The sequence below is a fragment of the Sander vitreus genome, chromosome 2 (assembly GCF_031162955.1).
Source record: "Sander vitreus isolate 19-12246 chromosome 2, sanVit1, whole genome shotgun sequence".
Classification (NCBI taxonomy): Eukaryota; Metazoa; Chordata; class Actinopteri; order Perciformes; family Percidae; genus Sander; species Sander vitreus.
The window spans coordinates 2,990,253-3,010,252 of NC_135856.1; the positions used below are offsets into that span (position 1 = coordinate 2,990,253).

At 43.6% G+C, this 20,000-nt stretch overlaps 1 protein-coding gene and 2 non-coding genes across 5 annotated transcripts in view; 1 reads left to right on the top strand and 2 right to left on the bottom strand.

The window, feature by feature from the left end:
• Positions 1–8,412, top strand: part of vps54 (VPS54 subunit of GARP complex) — a 48,369-nt gene extending 39,957 nt beyond the window's left edge. For all 3 annotated transcript variants that reach the window (XM_078273134.1, XM_078273142.1, XM_078273151.1), the window contains 5 exons: positions 1–50; positions 3,164–3,244; positions 5,565–5,672; positions 5,785–5,879; positions 6,462–8,412. The exon at positions 1–50 is cut by the window's left edge and continues 72 nt beyond it. In XM_078273134.1, coding sequence (XP_078129260.1) covers positions 1–50; positions 3,164–3,244; positions 5,565–5,672; positions 5,785–5,879; positions 6,462–6,567 — 440 coding nt within the window. In that variant the 3' untranslated portion in view covers positions 6,568–8,412. The remainder of the gene's footprint in view (positions 51–3,163; positions 3,245–5,564; positions 5,673–5,784; positions 5,880–6,461) is intronic.
• An 8,595-nt stretch (positions 8,413–17,007) lies between these two features.
• Positions 17,008–17,122, bottom strand: LOC144511995 (U5 spliceosomal RNA). Its single transcript, XR_013500941.1, has one exon. It is a non-coding gene; the product is annotated as a U5 spliceosomal RNA (small nuclear RNA).
• Positions 17,123–18,283: 1,161 nt separating this feature from the next.
• On the bottom strand, positions 18,284–18,398 carry LOC144512014 (U5 spliceosomal RNA). The gene has a single exon (XR_013500945.1). It is a non-coding gene; the product is annotated as a U5 spliceosomal RNA (small nuclear RNA).
• Between the last annotated feature and the right edge of the window lie 1,602 nt (positions 18,399–20,000).

Genomic DNA, 20,000 nt, shown 5'->3' on the forward strand with positions numbered 1-20,000 from the left:
TGCAGCCCAAACAGTTCAGCGTCCTCAGACACTTCGACCACATCACCAAGGTAATGCACGGGCACGGCACAATGAAATGGCAAGAATAAAAACAACTCGGGTTGCTTTCACACCTGAGCAGTTTGGTTAGCTTTACCTGAACCCTGGAGCGTCTCGTCAGATAGTCCGGTCGGTTGGTTTGGGGAAGCTCATCAAGGGCGCTTTCACACCGCCCTCTCGTCTAGTTCGGGCAGGTAAGAACGCAGCAATCGCACTCGGGTGCGCACCAAAAGTGGACCAAACAAGCGTACCGAGACCTGCTTGTTGAGGCGGTCTCGGTACGCTTTCAATCCAACTCTGCAGCGGGTCATTTGTGGTGAGAACGTAGTCAGGTGTGTTCAGCAGTCTGCGCTAACGTCTCCTGTAGTCAGGTGTGTTCAGCAGTCTGCGCTAACGTCTCCTGTAGTCAGGTGTGTTCAGCAGTCTCGCTACGTCTCCTGTAGTCAGGTGTCCAGCTGCTGCGCTCGTAGTCAGGTGTGTCCAGCAGTCTGAGCTGATGTCTCCTGTAGTCAGGTGTCTGCAGTCTGGCTGATGTCTCCTGTAGTCAGGTGTGTCCAGCAGTCTGAGCTGATGTCTCCAGTCAGGTGTGTCAGCAGTCGAGCTGATGTCTCCTGTAGTCAGGTGTGTTCAGCAGTCTGCGCTAACGTCTCCTGTAGTCAGGTGTGTTCAGCAGTCTGCGCTAACGTCTCCTGTAGTCAGGTGTGTTCAGCAGTCTGAGCTGATGTCTCCTGTAGTCAGGTGTGTTCAGCAGTCTGAGCTAGTGTCTCCTGTAGTCAGGTGTGTTCAGCAGTCTGAGCTGATGTCTCCTGTAGTCAGGTGTGTTCAGCAGTCTGAGCTGATGTCTCCTGTAGTCAGGTGTGTTCAGCAGTCTGAGCTGATGTCTCCCTGTAGTCAGGTGTGTTCAGCAGTCTGAGCTGATGTCTCCTGTAGTCAGGTGTGTTCAGCAGTCTGAGCTAGTGTCTCCTGTAGTCAGGTGTGTTCAGCAGTCTGAGCTGATGTCTCCTGTAGTCAGGTGTGTCCAGCAGTCTGAGCTGATGTCTCCTGTAGTCAGGTGTGTCCAGCAGTCTGAGCTAGTGTCTCCTGTAGTCAGGTGTGTCCAGCAGTCTGAGCTGATGTCTCCTGTAGTCAGGTGTGTTCAGCAGTCTGAGCTAGTGTCTCCTGTAGTCAGGTGTGTCCAGCAGTCTGAGCTGATGTCTCCTGTAGTCAGGTGTGTTCAGCAGTCTGAGCTGATGTCTCCTGTAGTCAGGTGTGTTCAGCAGTCTGAGCTGATGTCTCCTGTAGTCAGGTGTGTTCAGCAGTCTGAGCTAGTGTCTCCTGTAGTCAGGTGTGTTCAGCAGTCTGAGCTAGTGTCTCCTGTAGTCAGGTGTGTTCAGCAGTCTGAGCTGATGTCTCCTGTAGTCAGGTGTGTTCAGCAGTCTGAGCTGATGTCTCCTGTAGTCAGGTGTGTTCAGCAGTCTGCGATGCAGCAGAGCAGCAAACTGTAGCAGCTTGCAGCGTTTCTCTCACAGAAACAGACTGCGGTCAAGCTCGCCGTCCGTCACTCGTATCTCTGTGGTAACACGGGGTTGGGTATCGTTTGGATTTTTACGAAAACGATTCAGATTCCTAAACCGATTCTTGAAAAACTGAAAAATGACATCAAAGAAAGGCTCTTTTATAGAGTTTTTTTTATTATTATTTTATAATTAACAATATATTAACGTTTTAAAGTACTTAAATATATAATAAGTAAACCTAAGTCACCTAACGATCACGTGCAGTGAGCGGTTAATATGCTTTTACGTCCGTTTTGTTGAGCCCAGAGGGAACATATGGCATTTTAAAAGTAGCCTACATTTACGTTAGCTAGCTAATGGTAGACTACAGAAAGAGTGTGATATTTTTACGTCCGTTTCGGAGCGACAGAGGGAAAATATTTCAGTCGACACATTAAGTGGAACCGAAACTTGGGTTCTAATCCGGTCCGATTCCTACCGGTTGCGTAGGAATCGGGTCTATAGTGGAACTGGGTTTCGGTACCCAACCCTAGTGGTGACACAGGTGCTGCAGGTAGGATTGTGAAGATCCAGGACTTAGCCAAAACATTTGAACATCGACAACTTCTCAGTCGCTCTCCCCTTTCAGCTAAACCCCAAAACAGTCTCCTAAGCCCCTCCCCCCACAAGGGAGAATGAATGCGTAGGCATGAGCAGTGACTGATACGCAGTTAGACACCCCCTCTGGCCCTGATTGGTGCATCTGAACAGTTAGACAACCCCCCTGGCCCTGATTGGTGCATCTGAACAGTTAGACACCCCTCCCGTCCCTGATTGGTGCATCTGAACAGTTAGACACCCCCCACTGGCCCTGATTGGTGCATCTGAACAGTTAGACACCCCCCCCAGCCCTGATTGGTGCATCTGAACAGTTAGACACCCCCACTGGCCCTGATTGGTGCATCTGAACAGTTAGACACCCCCCCACTGGCCCTGATTGGTGCATCTGAACAGTTAGACACCCCCCTCCCTGGCCCTGATTGGTGCATCTGAACAGGGAGCTGTGGATTTTTGTAAATGTCACTCCAGGCTGTAGGTGGAGCCAGAGGAGACCTGCTTCGTGTAGCTCTACTGGAACATAGGGTCAGTTTCAGCAGATACGACAGAAAGTTAGTTTTATAAGTCTTACCTGCTGCACCTTTAAGTATTGTGTTCTAGGTCTTAAATCATTTTAAACAGGTCTTCATTTTCCTACGTCCAGGCAACGCTGCCTCTAATTCCTTATTATTATTATTATTATTATTATTATTCTTCCGTGGCGTTGTAGTTCTTACTTTCGCTAGTCCAGCTATAATTTCACTTCATGACGACTACAAACGAGACCAACATGCAACTTACATAGCAGCCAATCAGCTTTCAGGTTATTGGCGCGACTTCAGGTGAGACCAAACGACAGCATTCACTAGCTGCAATTTCAACCTTGCACACAATTAACGGACAGAGGAATCCGTTAATTGTTTCATTAAAAAACTGATTTAAACCGATTTTAATGAATTGTCAACATAGTTGGCTATTCATTTAATACTTGACAACTAATGGATGTAATCTCTGCAGCTCTAGTTTTGGTGAAACCTTGTGTTGCTTTGCAGGACTACAACGATCACATAGCAGAGATATCAGCCAAGCTGGTGGCCATCATGGACAGCCTGTTTGAGAAGGTTTTATCAAAGGTGAGCTCTGGTTTGAAATGTTAAAACTCTGCAGCGTTGAGGAGACATCGTGTTGAAACGTAGCGACGCTGCACACTGGGTTTCAGTTTGATCACTGAACTGTTGCAGCTTAATATCCAACGGGAAAAACATGTCTCACTCGGGGCCGAATGATTTAAGGGGAAATACTGTGCAATTGTCATTCTACAGAACAAGATTTGACTGTTGAGACTATACCACAAATAGAAATACCAACATTTTTGGGTTTGGTCCGAGCACACTGCTGTTTCAAATGTAATTCCCCTCTTAAGTAATAACCCCCCCCTCTATCTGTGAACGGTCATCGCATGCTTCCAGGCAGCAGTTTATTCTGTGCTTCATGAATTATTTGTGCAGTCTAAAATTCTACCAGATCCTTAAAGGTCCCATGACATGGTGCTCTTTGGATGCTTTTATATAGACCTTAGTGGTCCCCTAATACTGTATCTGAAGTCTCTTTTATATAGACCTTAGTGGTCCCCTAATACTGTATCTGAGGTCTCTTTTATATAGACCTTAGTGGTCCCCTAATACTGTATCTGAAGTCTCTTTTATATAGACCTTAGTGGTCCCCTAATACTGTATCTGAGGTCTCTTTTATATAGACCTTAGTGGTCCCCTAATACTGTATCTGAAGTCTCTTTTATATAGACCTTAGTGGTCCCCTAATACTGTATCTGAAGTCTCTTTTATATAGACCTTAGTGGTCCCCCTAATACTGTATCTGAAGTCTCTTTTATATAGGCCTTAGTGGTCCCCTAATACTGTATCTGAAGTCTCTTTTATATAGACCTTAGTGGTCCCCTAATACTGTATCTGAGGTCTCTTTTATATAGACCTTAGTGGTCCCCTAATACTGTATCTGAAGTCTCTTTTATATAGACCTTAGTGGTCCCCTAATACTGTATCTGAGGTCTCTTTTATATAGACCTTAGTGGTCCCCTAATACTGTATCTGAAGTCTCTTTTATATAGGCCTTAGTGGTCCCCTAATACTGTATCTGAAGTCTCTTTTATATAGACCTTAGTGGTCCCCTAATACTGTATCTGAAGTCTCTTTTATATAGACCTTAGTGGTCCCCTAATACTGTATCTGAAGTCTCTTTTATATAGACCTTAGTGGTCCCCTAATACTGTATCTGAAGTCTCTTTTATATAGACCTTAGTGGTCCCCTAATACTGTATCTGAAGTCTCTTTTATATAGACCTTAGTGGTCCCCTAATACTGTATCTGAAGTCTCTTTTATATAGACCTTAGTGGTCCCCTAATACTGTATCTGAAGTCTCTTTTATATAGGCCTTAGTGGTCCCTAATACTGTATCTGAAGTCTCTTTTATATAGACCTTAGTGGTCCCTAATACTGTATCTGAAGTCTCTTTTTATATAGACCTTAGTGGTCCCCTAATACTGTATCTGAAGTCTCTTTTATATAGGCCTTAGTGGTCCCCTAATACTGTATCTGAAGTCTCTTTTATATAGACCTTAGTGGTCCCCTAATACTGTATCTGAAGTCTCTTTTATATAGACCTTAGTGGTCCCCCTAATACTGTATCTGAAGTCTCTTTTATATAGACCTTAGTGGTCCCCTAATACTGTATCTGAAGTCTCTTTTATATAGACCTTAGTGGTCCCCTAATACTGTATCTGAAGTCTCTTTTTATATAGACCTTAGTGGTCCCCTAATACTGTATCTGAAGTCTCTTTTATATAGACCTTAGTGGTCCCCTAATACTGTATCTGAAGTCTCTTTCCCTAAATTCAGCCTTGGTGCAGAATTACAGCCACTAGAGCCAGTCCCACAATGAGCTTTCCTTAGGATGAGACATTTCTGTGGCCTTGACCAACTGCCCCTTTGCTCGTTTGAAAGCCATGATGTCTCTCTCTCTCTCTCATGGGGGGGCCAAATTCTCTGGGTGGGCAAAGCAGAGAAAGGGGATGTAACCTTTCTGAGCTTTCATTTTCTCAAAGGCAGAGCAGGATACCCAGGGCTCGGTTTACACCTATCACCATTTCTAGCCACTGGGGGACCATAGGCAGGCTGGGGGAACTCATATTAATGTTAAAAAACCTCATAAAGTGAACATTTCATGCCATGGGACCTTTACAACTTCAGGGAATGTCATTTTAATTGCAGTTATTGGTGTGTTCATCATATCCTACATTACAAGATACAAAACTTGTAGCACAAATGTATCGTGTTCCCGTTGACCATTTGAAAATGCGTACTTTGGGGTTGTTGGTTTGACTGCCAGCTGTGCTGCAGATGTGACCTCAGCTGCTGAATGTTTTGTTGTGTCCTCAGTATGAAGTGAAGGCTCCGATGCCGTCGGCCTGCTTCAGAAACGTCTGTAAACAAATGGCCAAGATGCACGAAGCCATTTCTGAACTCTTACCTGAAGAACAGACGCAGGTGAGACCCGACACTCGTCTGCTCTGTTGATACGATGGGATGTGGTGTGTTTGAGTGCGTGTGGAAGTTTCAGTGTGAACAGTCTCAGACAGATGTGTCTTCTCCCGTGCAGATGTTGTTTCTGAGGATTAATGCCAGTTTTAAGTTGCACCTGAAGAGACAGCTGGCTCGACTCGGGGTCGTTAATGACGGAGGACCACAGAACGGGTAACTGCAACACACACGCACGCACGTACAACACACACATTCGCACACACACACGCACAGAGGCAGACACACACACAGACAGACACACACACACACACACACACACACACACACACACACAGAGAGAGACACACACACACTCCCTACGCTCACGCACATAAAACACACACACACTCCCTACGCTCACGCACATAAAACACACACACACACACTCCCTACGCTCACGCACATAAAACACACACGTGCAACACACATACACGTGCAACACACATACACACACACACATACAACACACACACACACGTACAACACACACACACACGTACAACATACACACACTCTGCACGTACAACACACACACACGTACACACAAGTACAACACACACACACACACACGTACAACACACGTACAACACACACACACACACACACGTACAACACACACACACACTCGTACAACACACACACACTCGTACAACACACACACACTCGTACAACACACACACACATGCAACACACTCCGCACGTGCAACACACACACACACACACAGGTTCTGTATTTGACAGTCTGACTGTTTGCAGGCTGGTGGTGGTGGACGTAGCGTTCTACACGGAGAACGTCCAGGCGCTGAAGAGCCTTGACCGGCTGGACCTGAACATGGTCGAGATCTGGGAGCAGAAGAGGTGATGGAGGACGCCGACCGCGGGACGTCCAGGACCGAGCGAGCCACCCGGAGACCGGGTGGAGGGGCCGAACTCGGGAGCCGGCGCCGGCCGGCTTTAGGGACCAAAAAAACCCACAAAAACCGTGAGAATCAAAGCAGCTGGCGGCTTCCTGAACAGCTCCACCTTAAAAGACTATCAAGTAACACACAGAGCCTCCTTAAAAACTGCCGCTGCCGCCTCGTCTCACTGTGTGCAATTCAACGGTAAATTATTAGAGACAGTTTTAGTGGGAGAGGAGCGTGTGGATAATGTTTTAAGGAATGGCCAGGTAATTTATTTTTCTGTCGTCTTGGAGACATTCTACACCAGGGAGGATGATTTTTTATTTTATTTTTCTCCAGATTTTGGAGCCGAAGGGATTTTTGATCATCAACGCACTCTGAAACGGACTTTTTCTGTCGCTGTTTTCGCAAACTTTTAGCTGGAACTTCACAGCCGAGGATTCAGGGTTCAGATTCATTTTCCTCCTTCCCTTCCTGCTCTGAAAGAATCAGAACCAGTTCCTCCTTCCTCCATTCATTCATTCATTCATTCATTCATCAGCTGGTTTGGGTCTTAACTGCTTAAAATGGATTCTTAAACTTTTATACTCACAGACAAGAATATTTTCCAGACTTGTTGTGTTTAAGGTCTGGAAGAAGAAAAAAAAACCCGGACAGTTTGAGACCTTTAGGAACGCAGAAAAATGTTGTAATTGAAGAGTTAATTTCCTGAAAACTACCCACACTGTGAAAGCATCCCAGCTCTCTGCTGCATCCTGTCGTTAACACTCTTGGTTACACTTTACTTGAAGGTATCTACATAAGAGTGGCATGACACTGTCATGAACGTGTCATAAACATTATGAACGAGTCATAAACGTTTATGACATAACGCTTCTTTTAGTAAGTGTCACTCGGTTTTTGTCATAACTTATGGATAGGGTTACGGCCGTGACATCGACCTTAACCCTATCGTCCGTTGGACAGTCTGGCGAGGTCGGTGACTCGAGTCTGGTCTGTGTGTCCCGTGCCGTCGTCCGTCCGAGGGGCCGTCGGCCTTCATTTTGGCCGATTAGACATGTATAATCGGCGGGGAGGGCCCTGCCGGCAGTCGGACTCAAATGACCCATCTGATTGGTGGAGCGTAGAGATGCACGATTACAACGTTCTAGGCCGATTCTGATTTCATTTTTTCTAACCATTTTACAGCACACACACATATTTATTTTCTATCTTTTCTTTAATAGAACATGTGTTGAACAGATGATGGATCACTATAAAACAGACCTATATAAATGACTCCTGCTGTGGGACATTAACACACATCTAAAGAGCAACGTTAGAACCATTTCCTTCTCTTCACGTCCAATATCCAACTAAAAAAATGTGATTTTTGGTTTTTGGCGTCGTCCCTCCACGCCCTACTTCCTCCTCGCAGGTGTTGCATATTGCAAACGTGTTATCTTCTGCACACACGCTGAAGAGTCTCCAAACAGCTGACATGTTGCAGGTTAATCCACGAGGTTCCTACATGTGGGAGAACAGCACAGACGCGAGCTTCACACCGCGAGCTGGTACACGCCACACGGCGGAGAAGTTGAGAGAAAGAGACTGTGCTGTGGCGTCCGTGTGCGCGTGCGTCCTTGAGAACTGTAACACGTATAACTTCTGTTGTCAGTTAATTGTAGCGTTGACCGGCATGAAATCGGCATATGTCAGACTGACCTGCCGGTCTGTCGGTGCATCTCTAGTGGAGAGCTGACCAGGCAACGGGGAGCGGGATGAGCGTGACTAGAGTCTCTGAAAATCTGACGAAAACCTTTTAATCTGAAATGAAGATTCAGCAGCTGCACGGCCTGTTTCTCTCTTCAAATGTTTTCAGAAACACGTTTCGGTGAACTATTTTAGGACGATATGAGATCGTATTCTGAACAAGACACCATGACAGTCTGGCTTTGAGTTTCTAGAGAAACCAGACCCACGGTCAGCTGCCGGTTTTCATTTTTGGACGACAATACAGATTAGCGCCGCCTGCTGATATGGAGACGTATTACGTCTCATCTCTTCGGTGTTCTGAGGAACTTTTTGGACCAACTCGGGGAGACTGATCAGTCCAACTGGCTTTTCTGCCGACGTTTGACCGTCAGCTCTGTGTGTCTGGGCCTTAAGAAAGCTCCAGGATTTCCATATACCCACTTAACACACGCTGGCTTTTCTGCCGACGGTCGGCCGTCTGGTCGGTGTGTAACGGGGCTTTAGGGTTAGGGTTCATGTGACATGACTGTCATATGTTCATGACGCTGTCATGTCACTCTTATGTAGATACCTTCAAGTAAAGTGTTACCACACTTTCTAATTCGGGGAAGAAAACACTCTTCATTTACACATTTTTAAAACTGTCCAATTATGCATTAAGTTTTCTCGAGGTGTGATCCAGAGACGAAGGTCATTTTTGTCTACACGTAGTTAATCGACGAGTTTGATCGCAGAGAACGTGAAGCATGAAAGATCAGCCGTTAACTTAAACTACTGTCCTCCCTCCTGCTGTAGTTTTATTTAATCTGCATGAACACAACGAGAGCTTTTTGTTTCTTCTGAAGCTGAAACGACTTAAAAAAACAGAACAGAAAATCTGATGTTTATTGTCTAAACATCTACATGAGATCTTCCTCTTGCTGTTCTTTTTAAATGAGGAACAACAAACCTGCACGAAGTGACGTTAACCCTGTTGTTGTCGTCCCAGCTAAAGATTTGACTTTTTTTTTTTGCAATAATGTTTTTCCTCCAGGCTTCCAGTTTTTTTTCCGCCTATCGTCGCATTATTTTTTAAATTTTTTTTATTATTTTAAATCATTTTTAATGTTTTGACGTTTGCGTTGCTTTCTTCAGTTTCTGACCCTATTTTTGAAAATGTCACTTTTACATTTGACGCTTTTTTCCCCCCATACAACATACGTTTTTCACTTATTCTGGAAATTAAAGGACACTAAACCTCATTTTTTGAAATTAAAAAGCAGAAATATGCTATAAAAATGAATAAAACTCCCAAATTGTAATGAAAGTAGTGAACTGATCCTTCATTTTACTTGAGAAGAGCGTTAAATGGACCCATCCGTGTTCATTTTTGGGCATTTTGGTTGAAAGAAAACCCAGATTTCTGATGTTTGACATTTTTTGAAAATGGGTCAAATCTGACCCTTTTTTTTTTTAACGTTTTTGTTTTCTAGGTTTCTGACCCTTTTTTCGACATTTTTGTCACTTTTACATTTGACACTGATCCTTAATTTTACTTGAGAAGAGCGTTAAATGGACCCATCCGTGTTCATTTTTTGGCATTTTGGTTGAAAATGCGTCAAATGTGACCCAAAGACAACAGAAGGGTTAATCATATCACTTGCCTTGTTCAGGCAGTCTGGGACACAAAAACGTTTCAAGCTATCAAATGTCAGATTTCCTGTTCCTGAGTGAAGTTGAGTCGTTTTTTTGAGCTCCCACTAAAAATGCAACACATCTGTCCAGCTGTGGTCACATCACCTTCAGTCTCTGAAACCTACGTCAACACTACAGGCAGCGTTTAGCTCCCAAAATACACGCAAGGAAACTAGATAGGGCTGCAACTCACGACTATCTTCATTGTGGATTATTTTCTGGATGAACGGATGACTTGTTTGGTCTCTAAAATGTAGGGTTGGGTATTGTTTGAGTTTTTTCCGATACCGGTGCCTGAACCGATACTTAAAAAAAAGAAAATAGGGTATTTTACAATAACTCTGAATGCACCACGAGGCTTACTAGTTTCAAGTGAATGCACCGTCTGTGTGCAGCTGCACACTGCTTAACGTCCCGCTGTTTGAATCCTCTACAGTGAAAGACAGACACCCTTTACACGGTTTAGCTGTCAGCATATTAATCCAGCTGCTAGCTAACGGTAGGCTAACGTTACCTGCTGTCGAGTGTAGCGTTAACTAGCGCCACGTGCAGCGATGCTTCTGTTGCTTCTAACGTCTGTTTCAGAGCATCAGAGAGAAACGCAGAAGGCATTTAATTGGCACCGAAATCTAGACTTGTAGGTACCGGTCGTTTAGGCACTGGTGCCGTATTAGCATCGGGTCTCGGTACCCAACCCTACTAAAATGGCAGATAATGGTGAAAAAGTTGGATTGGTGTTTCCCAAAAAAGCCCCAAGATGACATCCTCAAATGTCTTTTTTTTTGTCCACAACTCAGATACACAAGATCTTCAGTTTACTGTCACAGAGGAGAGAAGAAACTAGAACATGTTCACATTTAACAAGCTGGAAACAGAATATTGGACTTTCTTTTTTTTCATGAAAAATGACTCAAACAACGATTCATCGATTATCAGAACAGTTGCTGATTAATTTAACCCTGGCGTCGTCCGCCGTGAACTCTCTCCTTCCGGATCAAAAAAACTTTTTTTATTCATGGTCAATAAACCAGTGGTGTAGTCGACGTGAAACGCAGGTATACCCACTTAAGGCGCTGACGCACCAACCCGATAATCGGCCGTCTGACAGTCTGGCGAGGTCGGTGACTCGAGTCTGGTCGGTGTGTTCCGTGCCGTCGTCCGTCAGAGGGGCCGTCGGCCTTCATTTTGGCCGATTTGACATGTATAATCGGGGGGGCGGGCACTGCCGGCAGTCTGACTCAATGACCCATCTGATTGGTGGAGAGCTGACCAGGAAACGGGGAGCGGGATGAGCGTGACTAGAGTCTCTCAACATCTGACGAACATCTGTTAAACTGACCTTTGTTGATCTGAAATGAAGATTCAGCAGCTGCACGGCCTGTTTCTCTCTTCAAATGTTTTCAGAAACACGTTACGGTGAACTATTTTAGGACGATACGAGATCGTATTCTGAACGAGACGCCATGATGGTCGGGGAGAAACCAGACCCACGTGACGCCTTCGTCCAATCAGCTGCCGGTTTTCATTTTTGGGCGACAACACAGATTAGCGCCGCCTGCTGTTATGGAGACGTATTACGTCTCGTCTCTTCGGTGTTCTGAGGCACTTTTTGGACCAACTCGGGGAGACTGATCAGCCCGACTGGCTTTTCTGCCGCCGTTTGGCCGTCAGCTCTGTGTGTCTGGGCCTTAACAATGCCCAATGACACGCAACATTATATTTTTGATATATTTTGAATTGTCACCGGTTATTTTCTTCTTCACATTAGCTACATAAAGGTGCTTTTCCACCGTAAATTGTTGAATAAAAGTGTATCCGAATACAGGAAATGAAGTCGTTGATGCTCAAAACTTCCCTGGGGGAGGACACCAGACCCCCCACTATCATATGCCCCCCACTAAAGGCAGATTCTGGCCTCTATATATATATATATATACACACACACACACACACACAGTACAGTATACCCACTACAATACATTAGACTACACCACTGCAATAAACCTAATTTAAATGACGTTATACCTTATTTTTTTAGTTTAAAAAAAGCAGAAATTATGAATTATTTGGACTAATAGTTTAGATCGGAGATGTTGAGTAAATCAGACTAGTTTATGTCAAAGTTTAGTCAGGATATACTCTTCTAAAACCTTTTTTTTTTCTTTTCAAATGCTGTAAAATTGATTAAAAACACCCCAAATTCAAGGAAAGTAATCATTAATTGTACCTGTGAAGAATGTTGTACGGGTTCCTATGACGTACATGCACGCATCAGTTATTTTGGGGCATTTTGGTTGTAAGAAACCCATATTTCTGAAATGAAAAAACTTTGAAAATGGGTCATATTTGACCCCCAGGACAACACGAGGGTAAATAATCAACAACTAATCGATGAATCTTTGCAGCTCTAAAATAAGAAGAGATGCCAGATCTTAATATAAAACCAGGCAGCTTCTCTTCTGCTTTTTGTCCCCCTTCATTATTCTGCTAAGGTATGTTAGTAGTTTTTTTCCGAGATAATATCCTGTTATCGTGAAATAAAACTTCTTTGTTATCCTGGGATAATGTGATACCGTAACCACAGCTGCTGCCGCCTCAACTGTCCCAGTTTAGGAACAAATCTGCGTAAGTCGTCTTTATATGTGACGGGAGACGACCGTTTAAAGTCGGAGCGAGTCGAGTGTGTGATGTGGCCGCAGCAGAGAACAAAAAGCATCATCTATCATCAGTGTCTGCTTCAGAAGTGCCTACGTTTGATCTGAGACGACACATCTGAGCTCTCCACTACAGTGTGCCTACCATACCACTGTGTGTGTGTGTGTGTGTGTGTGTGTGTGTGAGATTGATTTGTGTGTGTGTGAGTGGTTGATTGTGTGTGTGTGTGTGTGTGTGTGTGAGTGGTTGAGTGTGTGAGAGAGAGTGTGTGTGAGTGGTTGATTGTGTGTGTGTGTGTGTGTGTGTGTGAGTGGTTGAGTGTGTGAGAGAGAGTGTGTGTGTGTGTGTGTGAGTGGTTGAGTGTGTGAGAGAGAGTGTGTGTGAGTGGTTGAGTGTGTGTGTGAGAGAGAGTGTGTGTGTGTGTGTGTGAGTGGTTGAGTGTGTGTGTGAGAGAGAGTGGTTGAGTGTGTGTGTGAGAGAGAGTGGTTGAGTGTGTGTGTGAGAGAGAGTGGTTGAGTGTGTGTGTGAGAGCGAGTGGTTGAGTGTGTGTGTGAGAGCGAGAGAGAGAGTGTGTGTGTGTGAGAGAGAGAGTGTGTGTGTGTGTGTGAGAGAGAGAGTGTGTGTGAGAGCGAGAGAGAGAGTGGTTGAGTGTGTGTGTGTGAGAGAGTGGTTGAGTGTGTGTGTGTGTGTGTGAGAGAGTGAGTTTGTGAGAGAGAGAGAGAGAGTGGTTGAGTGTGTGTGAGAGAGAGAGTGGTTGAGTGTGTGTGTGAGAGTGGTTGAGTGTGTGTGTGTGAGAGAGTGAGTGTGTGTGAGAGAGAGAGTGGTTGTGTGTGTGTGTGTGTGTGTGTGTGAGAGAGTGGTTGAGTGTGTGTGTGTGTGTGTGAGAGAGTGAGTGTGTGAGAGAGAGTGTGAGTGTGTGAGAGCGAGAGAGTGTGTGTGTGAGAGAGAGAGAGAGAGTGTGTGTGAGAGAGAGTGTGTGTGTGTGTGAGAGAGAGAGAGAGAGTGTGTGTGTGAGAGAGAGAGAGAGAGTGTGTGAGAGAGAGTGTGTGCGTGTGTGAGAGAGAGAGAGAGAGTGTGTGTGAGTGGTTGTGTGTGTGTGTGTGTGTGTGTGTGTGTGAGTGGTTGAGTGTGTGTGTGAGGCTGCATGTCTGAGAATCCCAAATGTCTTGAATCCTTCAAACCTGATGTGAATAAAACAGGATGATGGAGCAACTTGCTGTCTTTCTGTCTGTTTATGTGCTGCTCTTCTTTACAACAGCTGGGCTGGGCAGGGCTGGGCAGGGCTGGGCTGGGCAGGGCTGGGCTGGGCTGGGCTGAGCTGGGCTGGGCTGGGCTGGGCTGGGCTGTGCAGGGCAGGGCAGGGCTGGGCTGGGCTGGGCTGTGCAGGGCTGGGCTGACCAGGGCTGGGCTGGGCTGAGCAGGGCTGAGCTGGGCAGGGCTGGGTATCACCAATGATTTACAAATCCATTTCATTCACAAGTAGGGCTGCACGAAATGAGGAAAATATGCGATAACGATATTTCTTGCGATAAACAAACATATTAAAAGTGTGCTCAGTTCTGCATTTCTGCTGCTTTCAGTATTCTGCTAAAATACAACTGTTTGTTTAAAACAAACGAAAGGAAATCATTTCCAACGTTATTTTATTTAACTAATGTAACATTGAATATAAAAGGATCCACTAAAATAGAATGAGTTTCTTTTTGAACTGTAATTTTCTACTGATATTTTCTTTCAATTAACAATAAATCTCGTATCGCGATATGTCGCAGTATATTGTGCCATTTCACATTGAGATAACGGGGTTTTTTTATATCGATATGTTGTGCAGCTCTATTCACAAGGTCCCGGTTCGATCACATTTAAGATTAGATATCAGCTTTGGGAAGTTTCTGTTCTGATACCAATGCAGGTTTATTTTAAACGTTCACACCAAGTGACATACGAGATACATGGTGAGATTATCAGAACTTTTGATGTGAAATGTACAAGCAATAAGAAACCTTGAGATATCTTATAATAATACACTAGTTTAATGTTGAAAAATAAACCCCAAAAAGTTAGTTTTAAGTAGGCCTACTTTTTACTTGTACATCCATGATGGAAAAACATATAATTAAAGATTCCTCAAACAAAGAATCTGTTTTTTTTTAACCCAGCCCTAAAGGAGATACGGATAAATACTACCTGTGGCCGGGTTGGCTCAGTGGGTAGAGCAGGCGCACATATATTTAGAGGTTCATGCCTCCGACCTGTGGTGATTTCCTGCATGTCTTCCCCCTCTCTCTACCCTTTCTCACCTGTCCTGTCCATTAAAGGCGGAAAAAGCCCAACAAAGAAACCACCGTACACTGTCCTTAAAGGGGCTGGATAGTTAGAACATGAATATAGAGGTAAACGACTATCTACGTAAAGACATGGCGGTAGAACGGCGTCCTGAGCAGAGAGTGAAGTCACAACAGAAAGACTATTTGTTCTACAGAATGACTGAACACTGACGGTGATGTATAATGAAGGTTAATCGATCTAAAAAATGACTTGTACTGTGTGAACGCTGTTTTAGGAGTCGACCGTATGAGATTGTATAAAGCCGCCTTCACCGCTAGGTTGGGGCGCAGAGAGCAAAGCACAGCGCATGTATTTGTCATCGAGGGTGGCAAGAAAGCAGTGGTGTCTACGTGATGCGCAGGTATACGCAGTATAACCACAGATGCTGCGTTCATGCCACCTGGGAATAACGGAGACAGCCCCCGTGATTACGTTGTTTTTCCGACTGCCAGCGTTCACGTGGCCGGGATGAATGTTCTGCTTCTTCCGTTATATTGCCGTTTGGCATAATAACTTGTTGCATGACTGCCACCAACTGTTGGCCGTAGCCCAGAGCAGTGGTTAGCTAGCGGTAGGCTAACGTTAGCTGCTGTAGAGCAGTGGTTCCCAACCTTTTTTCCTTGGCGCCCCCCCCTACTTATGTCTAAGAAAAGCTGAGCCCCCCCCCCCTCCGAAACCGAAGTTGAGGTAACTCTCGAGATAGAGCCTTACTTTCTTTTTTGATACAGAGGAGTTATCAGCACTTTTACGTTTCTCCGCCATGTTTCATTCATAAAATAGTGCTGCTGTGGCAGGAAAAACGAGGATGCTAGCAGCTAGCAGCTAGCAGCCACAGCAGCACTATTTTATGAATGAAACATGGCTAGCTGCTAGCTGCTAGCTGCTGACCTGATGACAGCAAGGGTCCCAGGTTAAGAGGTCCCGGAGGGTTGGCCTACTAAGTAGCCTGCCTATAATGTTAAGCGAGAACAAAAATACATAGTTTTCATACAGACTTTTGTATACATTATATATTCTGGTGTATTATCATAATTTGTTTAACACCTGCATATTTTTTTTTTTTTTTTACCTCAACCTCAAACCAGATAAAGACTTGCGCCCCCCATGTGATCTCTGCCGCCCCCCTGAGGGGTCCCCGGACCCCAGCTTGGGAACCACTGGTCTAGAGCATCAGGTGTGTGAAAACATGGAGGCCACGATAACAAAAGATTTGCTGCCGTTTTCTTATGCGAGCATACAAACAGCACATCGTCAGGTGTTTGTTTGTGTTAATGCAGGACAACGGACGGGAAAGGACACGGATAAGGTGTTGTTTTTTTAATACATAGGCCTATTTATGAATAATCTCAAACATGTTATGTCTGTGGATGTTTCTTGGCAGAGGCATTTGTCCACATTAAACCGTTTATTGTCATTGAAATATGTTCAGTGAACCAGAGTCGCCTCCATCAAACGTCAGTTGTCAACGACGCGTCACCAACTGGGAAACACCGTTAGCCCCAAGTCTAAGTCCTCTGATTCCCAAAGGAAGGGACGTGAATGGTGACGTTTTCACTCGGAAAACAACAACAACAAGGGTTGTTTTTCTTCCCATAGGCGAAATAAAGGGATTTCCACTGGAAATTGGTGCATAAAAGAGTGTCAGAGTACAGGAAAAGAAGTCTGATGGGGTGGTGTTTAGAAAAATGTAGGCATTTTAGGCCTTTATTTGATGGAGTAACTCATTTATAGGGGTAGATACCTGTCTTGGCTGAAATAGTTCTCAATTTATGATAGATAGAGAGAGAGATAGACACTTTATTGATTCAAGGTCCCAGGAGCTTTAAGACATCACACACAACATACACATACATCATAAACAGGATGATAGAATAACAAATGAATAATAATATGGACAATAAAAGAAAAGAAACTAAAACAAAAAATCCACATGGAAGTATTAAGGGACGTATAATGTGTGACATAACTTCAGCTAAATGTATTTTTGTTTATTTTTGACATTGAGAGAAAGCCCCGCAGTGAGCAGGGCATCAAAAAATTATTTAAAACTCTTAATGTTCCTCTCCACGGAAATCTTTAGTAAAAGGCGAAAGATTTATACGATCTGAAGAGAAACAAGAGCGTGTTGATGTCTGGTGGTGAAGAGAGCGACCAGATTCTCCGCCTCATGTTCCTCACTTATGGTTCATTGATAACAAGTAGGCTCCGATTATTAACATTATTGGGAATCCTCACAAATATAAACTGCCTCATAGCGAAGACGTTAAATAGTGAAAGTAGTTTAAACAAGGAGCCTTTAAGTGTTCGGGCTGGTAAGTTGATGCACCCCAAAAGAAATGATAAGCTGAAATATAGAAGTTAACTGTTAAGGCCCTTACACACCGGGGGCGTGACGAATGAGCGACGCCCCCGGTGGGGGAGAGAGAGAAAGGGACGGAAGATGCTGCTGCAGAGAGAGAGAGAGTCGGAGCAGAGGAGAGTTAACGTTTAGAGGTATCTAGTGATTGTAACGTTATAGTATCAAGAGTCTGCAGTTTGAGCACAAATAAATGCTGCAGCTCCTCAAAACCACCGGAGACATCCTGTCTTGTTTCCCCGGCTGCTGAGTGGAGTGACGGGGGCTAGTGCTCCGGAGACGCCAGCCCTGTCTTCCCCCCCCCGAAGCAGGGGAAGCTAACACTAAGCTACTGTAATATATTTATTGACTTTTGGCGAAATACTCAGTGAATGTAATAGGGCTTTTATTGTGAAAGGTAAGAACGGAAAGAAAGTCTCTGGTAAACGCTGCTTTGGTGATAGATGGAAGGGAATAATACAGTTTGCCGTCCGTACAGTCTGCGGGTCAGACAGCAGCCTCCGTGTTGTTGTATTCTGATCCTCATAAGTAAACAACACAACCTGATTGGTTGATGTCTTTATTAATATTATACTATATTATACTTAATATTCACGTTCTGTGTGAAAGTAGGCCTAATCGTGACAATAACTACTTACACTCGGCTTGTTGTCCAACAGAAAACTGACTCCTGTCTTCGTAGGCTCTATGAAGATACATTACCGGCCTGATTGAGCATCAAACAAACAGATAATACTCTCACTGGTCCTCCCCACGGAAATCCTTAGTGAAAGGAGAAATATGTTACGATGTGAAGAGAAACAAGAGTGTATGACTTCCTGACTTGAAGTGACAGCAGAAGTAGCTCTCACTTTATGAAGTTAAATCAAGATTAATTTATTATAAGAGCTAAACAATCACATTATAGTTTATTTTTGACATTGAGAGAAAGCCCCGCATGAAGCAGGGTATCAAAAAATTATTTATAACTCTTAATGTTCCTCTCCACGGAAATCTTTAGTAAAAGGCGAAAGATTTATACGATCTGAAGAGAAACAAGAGCGTGTTGATGTCTGGTGGTGAAGAGAGCGACCAGATTCTCCGCCTCATGTTCCTCACTTATGGTTCAGAAAGTACCTGAGCTTTCTGGGGGGGGGGCTAAGAAGCTTTGTGCTGGGGAGAAGCGTACACTACGTGCTTATAGTGTCACCTATTCATGCTTATTTGGTTTACGTTATGTTTCCTTGAATGTTATGGTTACTACGTCATCTTTTCTTGATTTGTGTCTGGGTATGTGGTGATGACGAAAGGTAGGTTCGGGGGGCGTGTTCATGTTGTAAATTGTGTTGTATATATACCGTAAAAAAACGAATACAACTTGTATTAATAAAAACTATCAAAGTTAGTTAACTTAACGGGGTTTTTTTTGTTTTGTTTTTTTCAATCAAGCTTTATTGAAGAATGTGGACATACAGTAAGAAGCAACATCTTCTGTACATCCTAACAGTCTACGTTAACGAGCCAGGTGGTAACTAAAGGAAGAAAAAAAACCCAAAACTAAGCAACAAAACTTCATACAAATATTTTGTAAAGCTTACAAAGGTCATATGATCTAACAGCTGTTTTGTTTGTACAGTCACAAATGGAAAAAAATGTATTGTTTAATATTGGCAGCCAGCTCCAGAAAGCATGGCCTTTTTTTGTTTTCATTATTATTAAATGCATCACATAATGCGGCGAAAGCTCTGCCTGGATCCTCCGCAGACTGTAAAACAAGCGGCGCCGCAGGAAACTGCCGTGACCTAGGCACCCAGAACGTGGAAGGTGTTGTTGTTGTTGTTGTTGTTGTTGTTGTTGTTGTTGTGTCAGAAGACACATTTAGTTTCAAATGAAGCTGGAGGCAGCAAACAACAACAGACACGCTAATGTCACATCAAACAAAACTAATTTCCGCAATGATAAATATTTCTTTTAACTTTGTAAATATCTAATGTTAACAAAAAGGAAAATCTTAATAAATGATATAAATATTACTCTCATCTCATAATATAACATTTTTCAAACGAGGCCACGCCCATTTAGGTGTGTACCGTTTCACTGCGCTCACACTCCGCCTCTCGCCCATCAAAGGTATAACTAATGTTATGATGCCCTGCTTATTGCATGCGCCATAAATGTTTGGCGTTTAATGTGCTGGCTATAATTAATTATAATGTCAGTCGTTAATTCAACAATTAATATAAGACACCTAGTTGGGCTTTCTAAAATAGCTACACGGGGCTCATTAAACAAATAATGTACAAATACGTACGGCTACTAACAGTTAGCAAGCTATCATAAGCTAACATTAACAGTGTTTAATGTTAGTGCCTTTAAAACTATCACTTCAAAAGTTGGTCCAAACCAGTTTCATGATAACAAGACAGATTCTTATTTTAAAGATCATTTATAAGTATTTATATATATTTAGGCCTTTATTTGATGGATTCATTTACGGTTTATAAAGGTAGACTGCTGTCACAGCAGATACAGTTCTCACTTTATGAAGACGCATCTACATGCATCATAAACAGGATGATATAATAACAAATGAATAATAATATAGACAATAAAAGAAAAGAAACTTAAACAAAAAATCCACATAGAAGTATTAAGAGATGTATAATG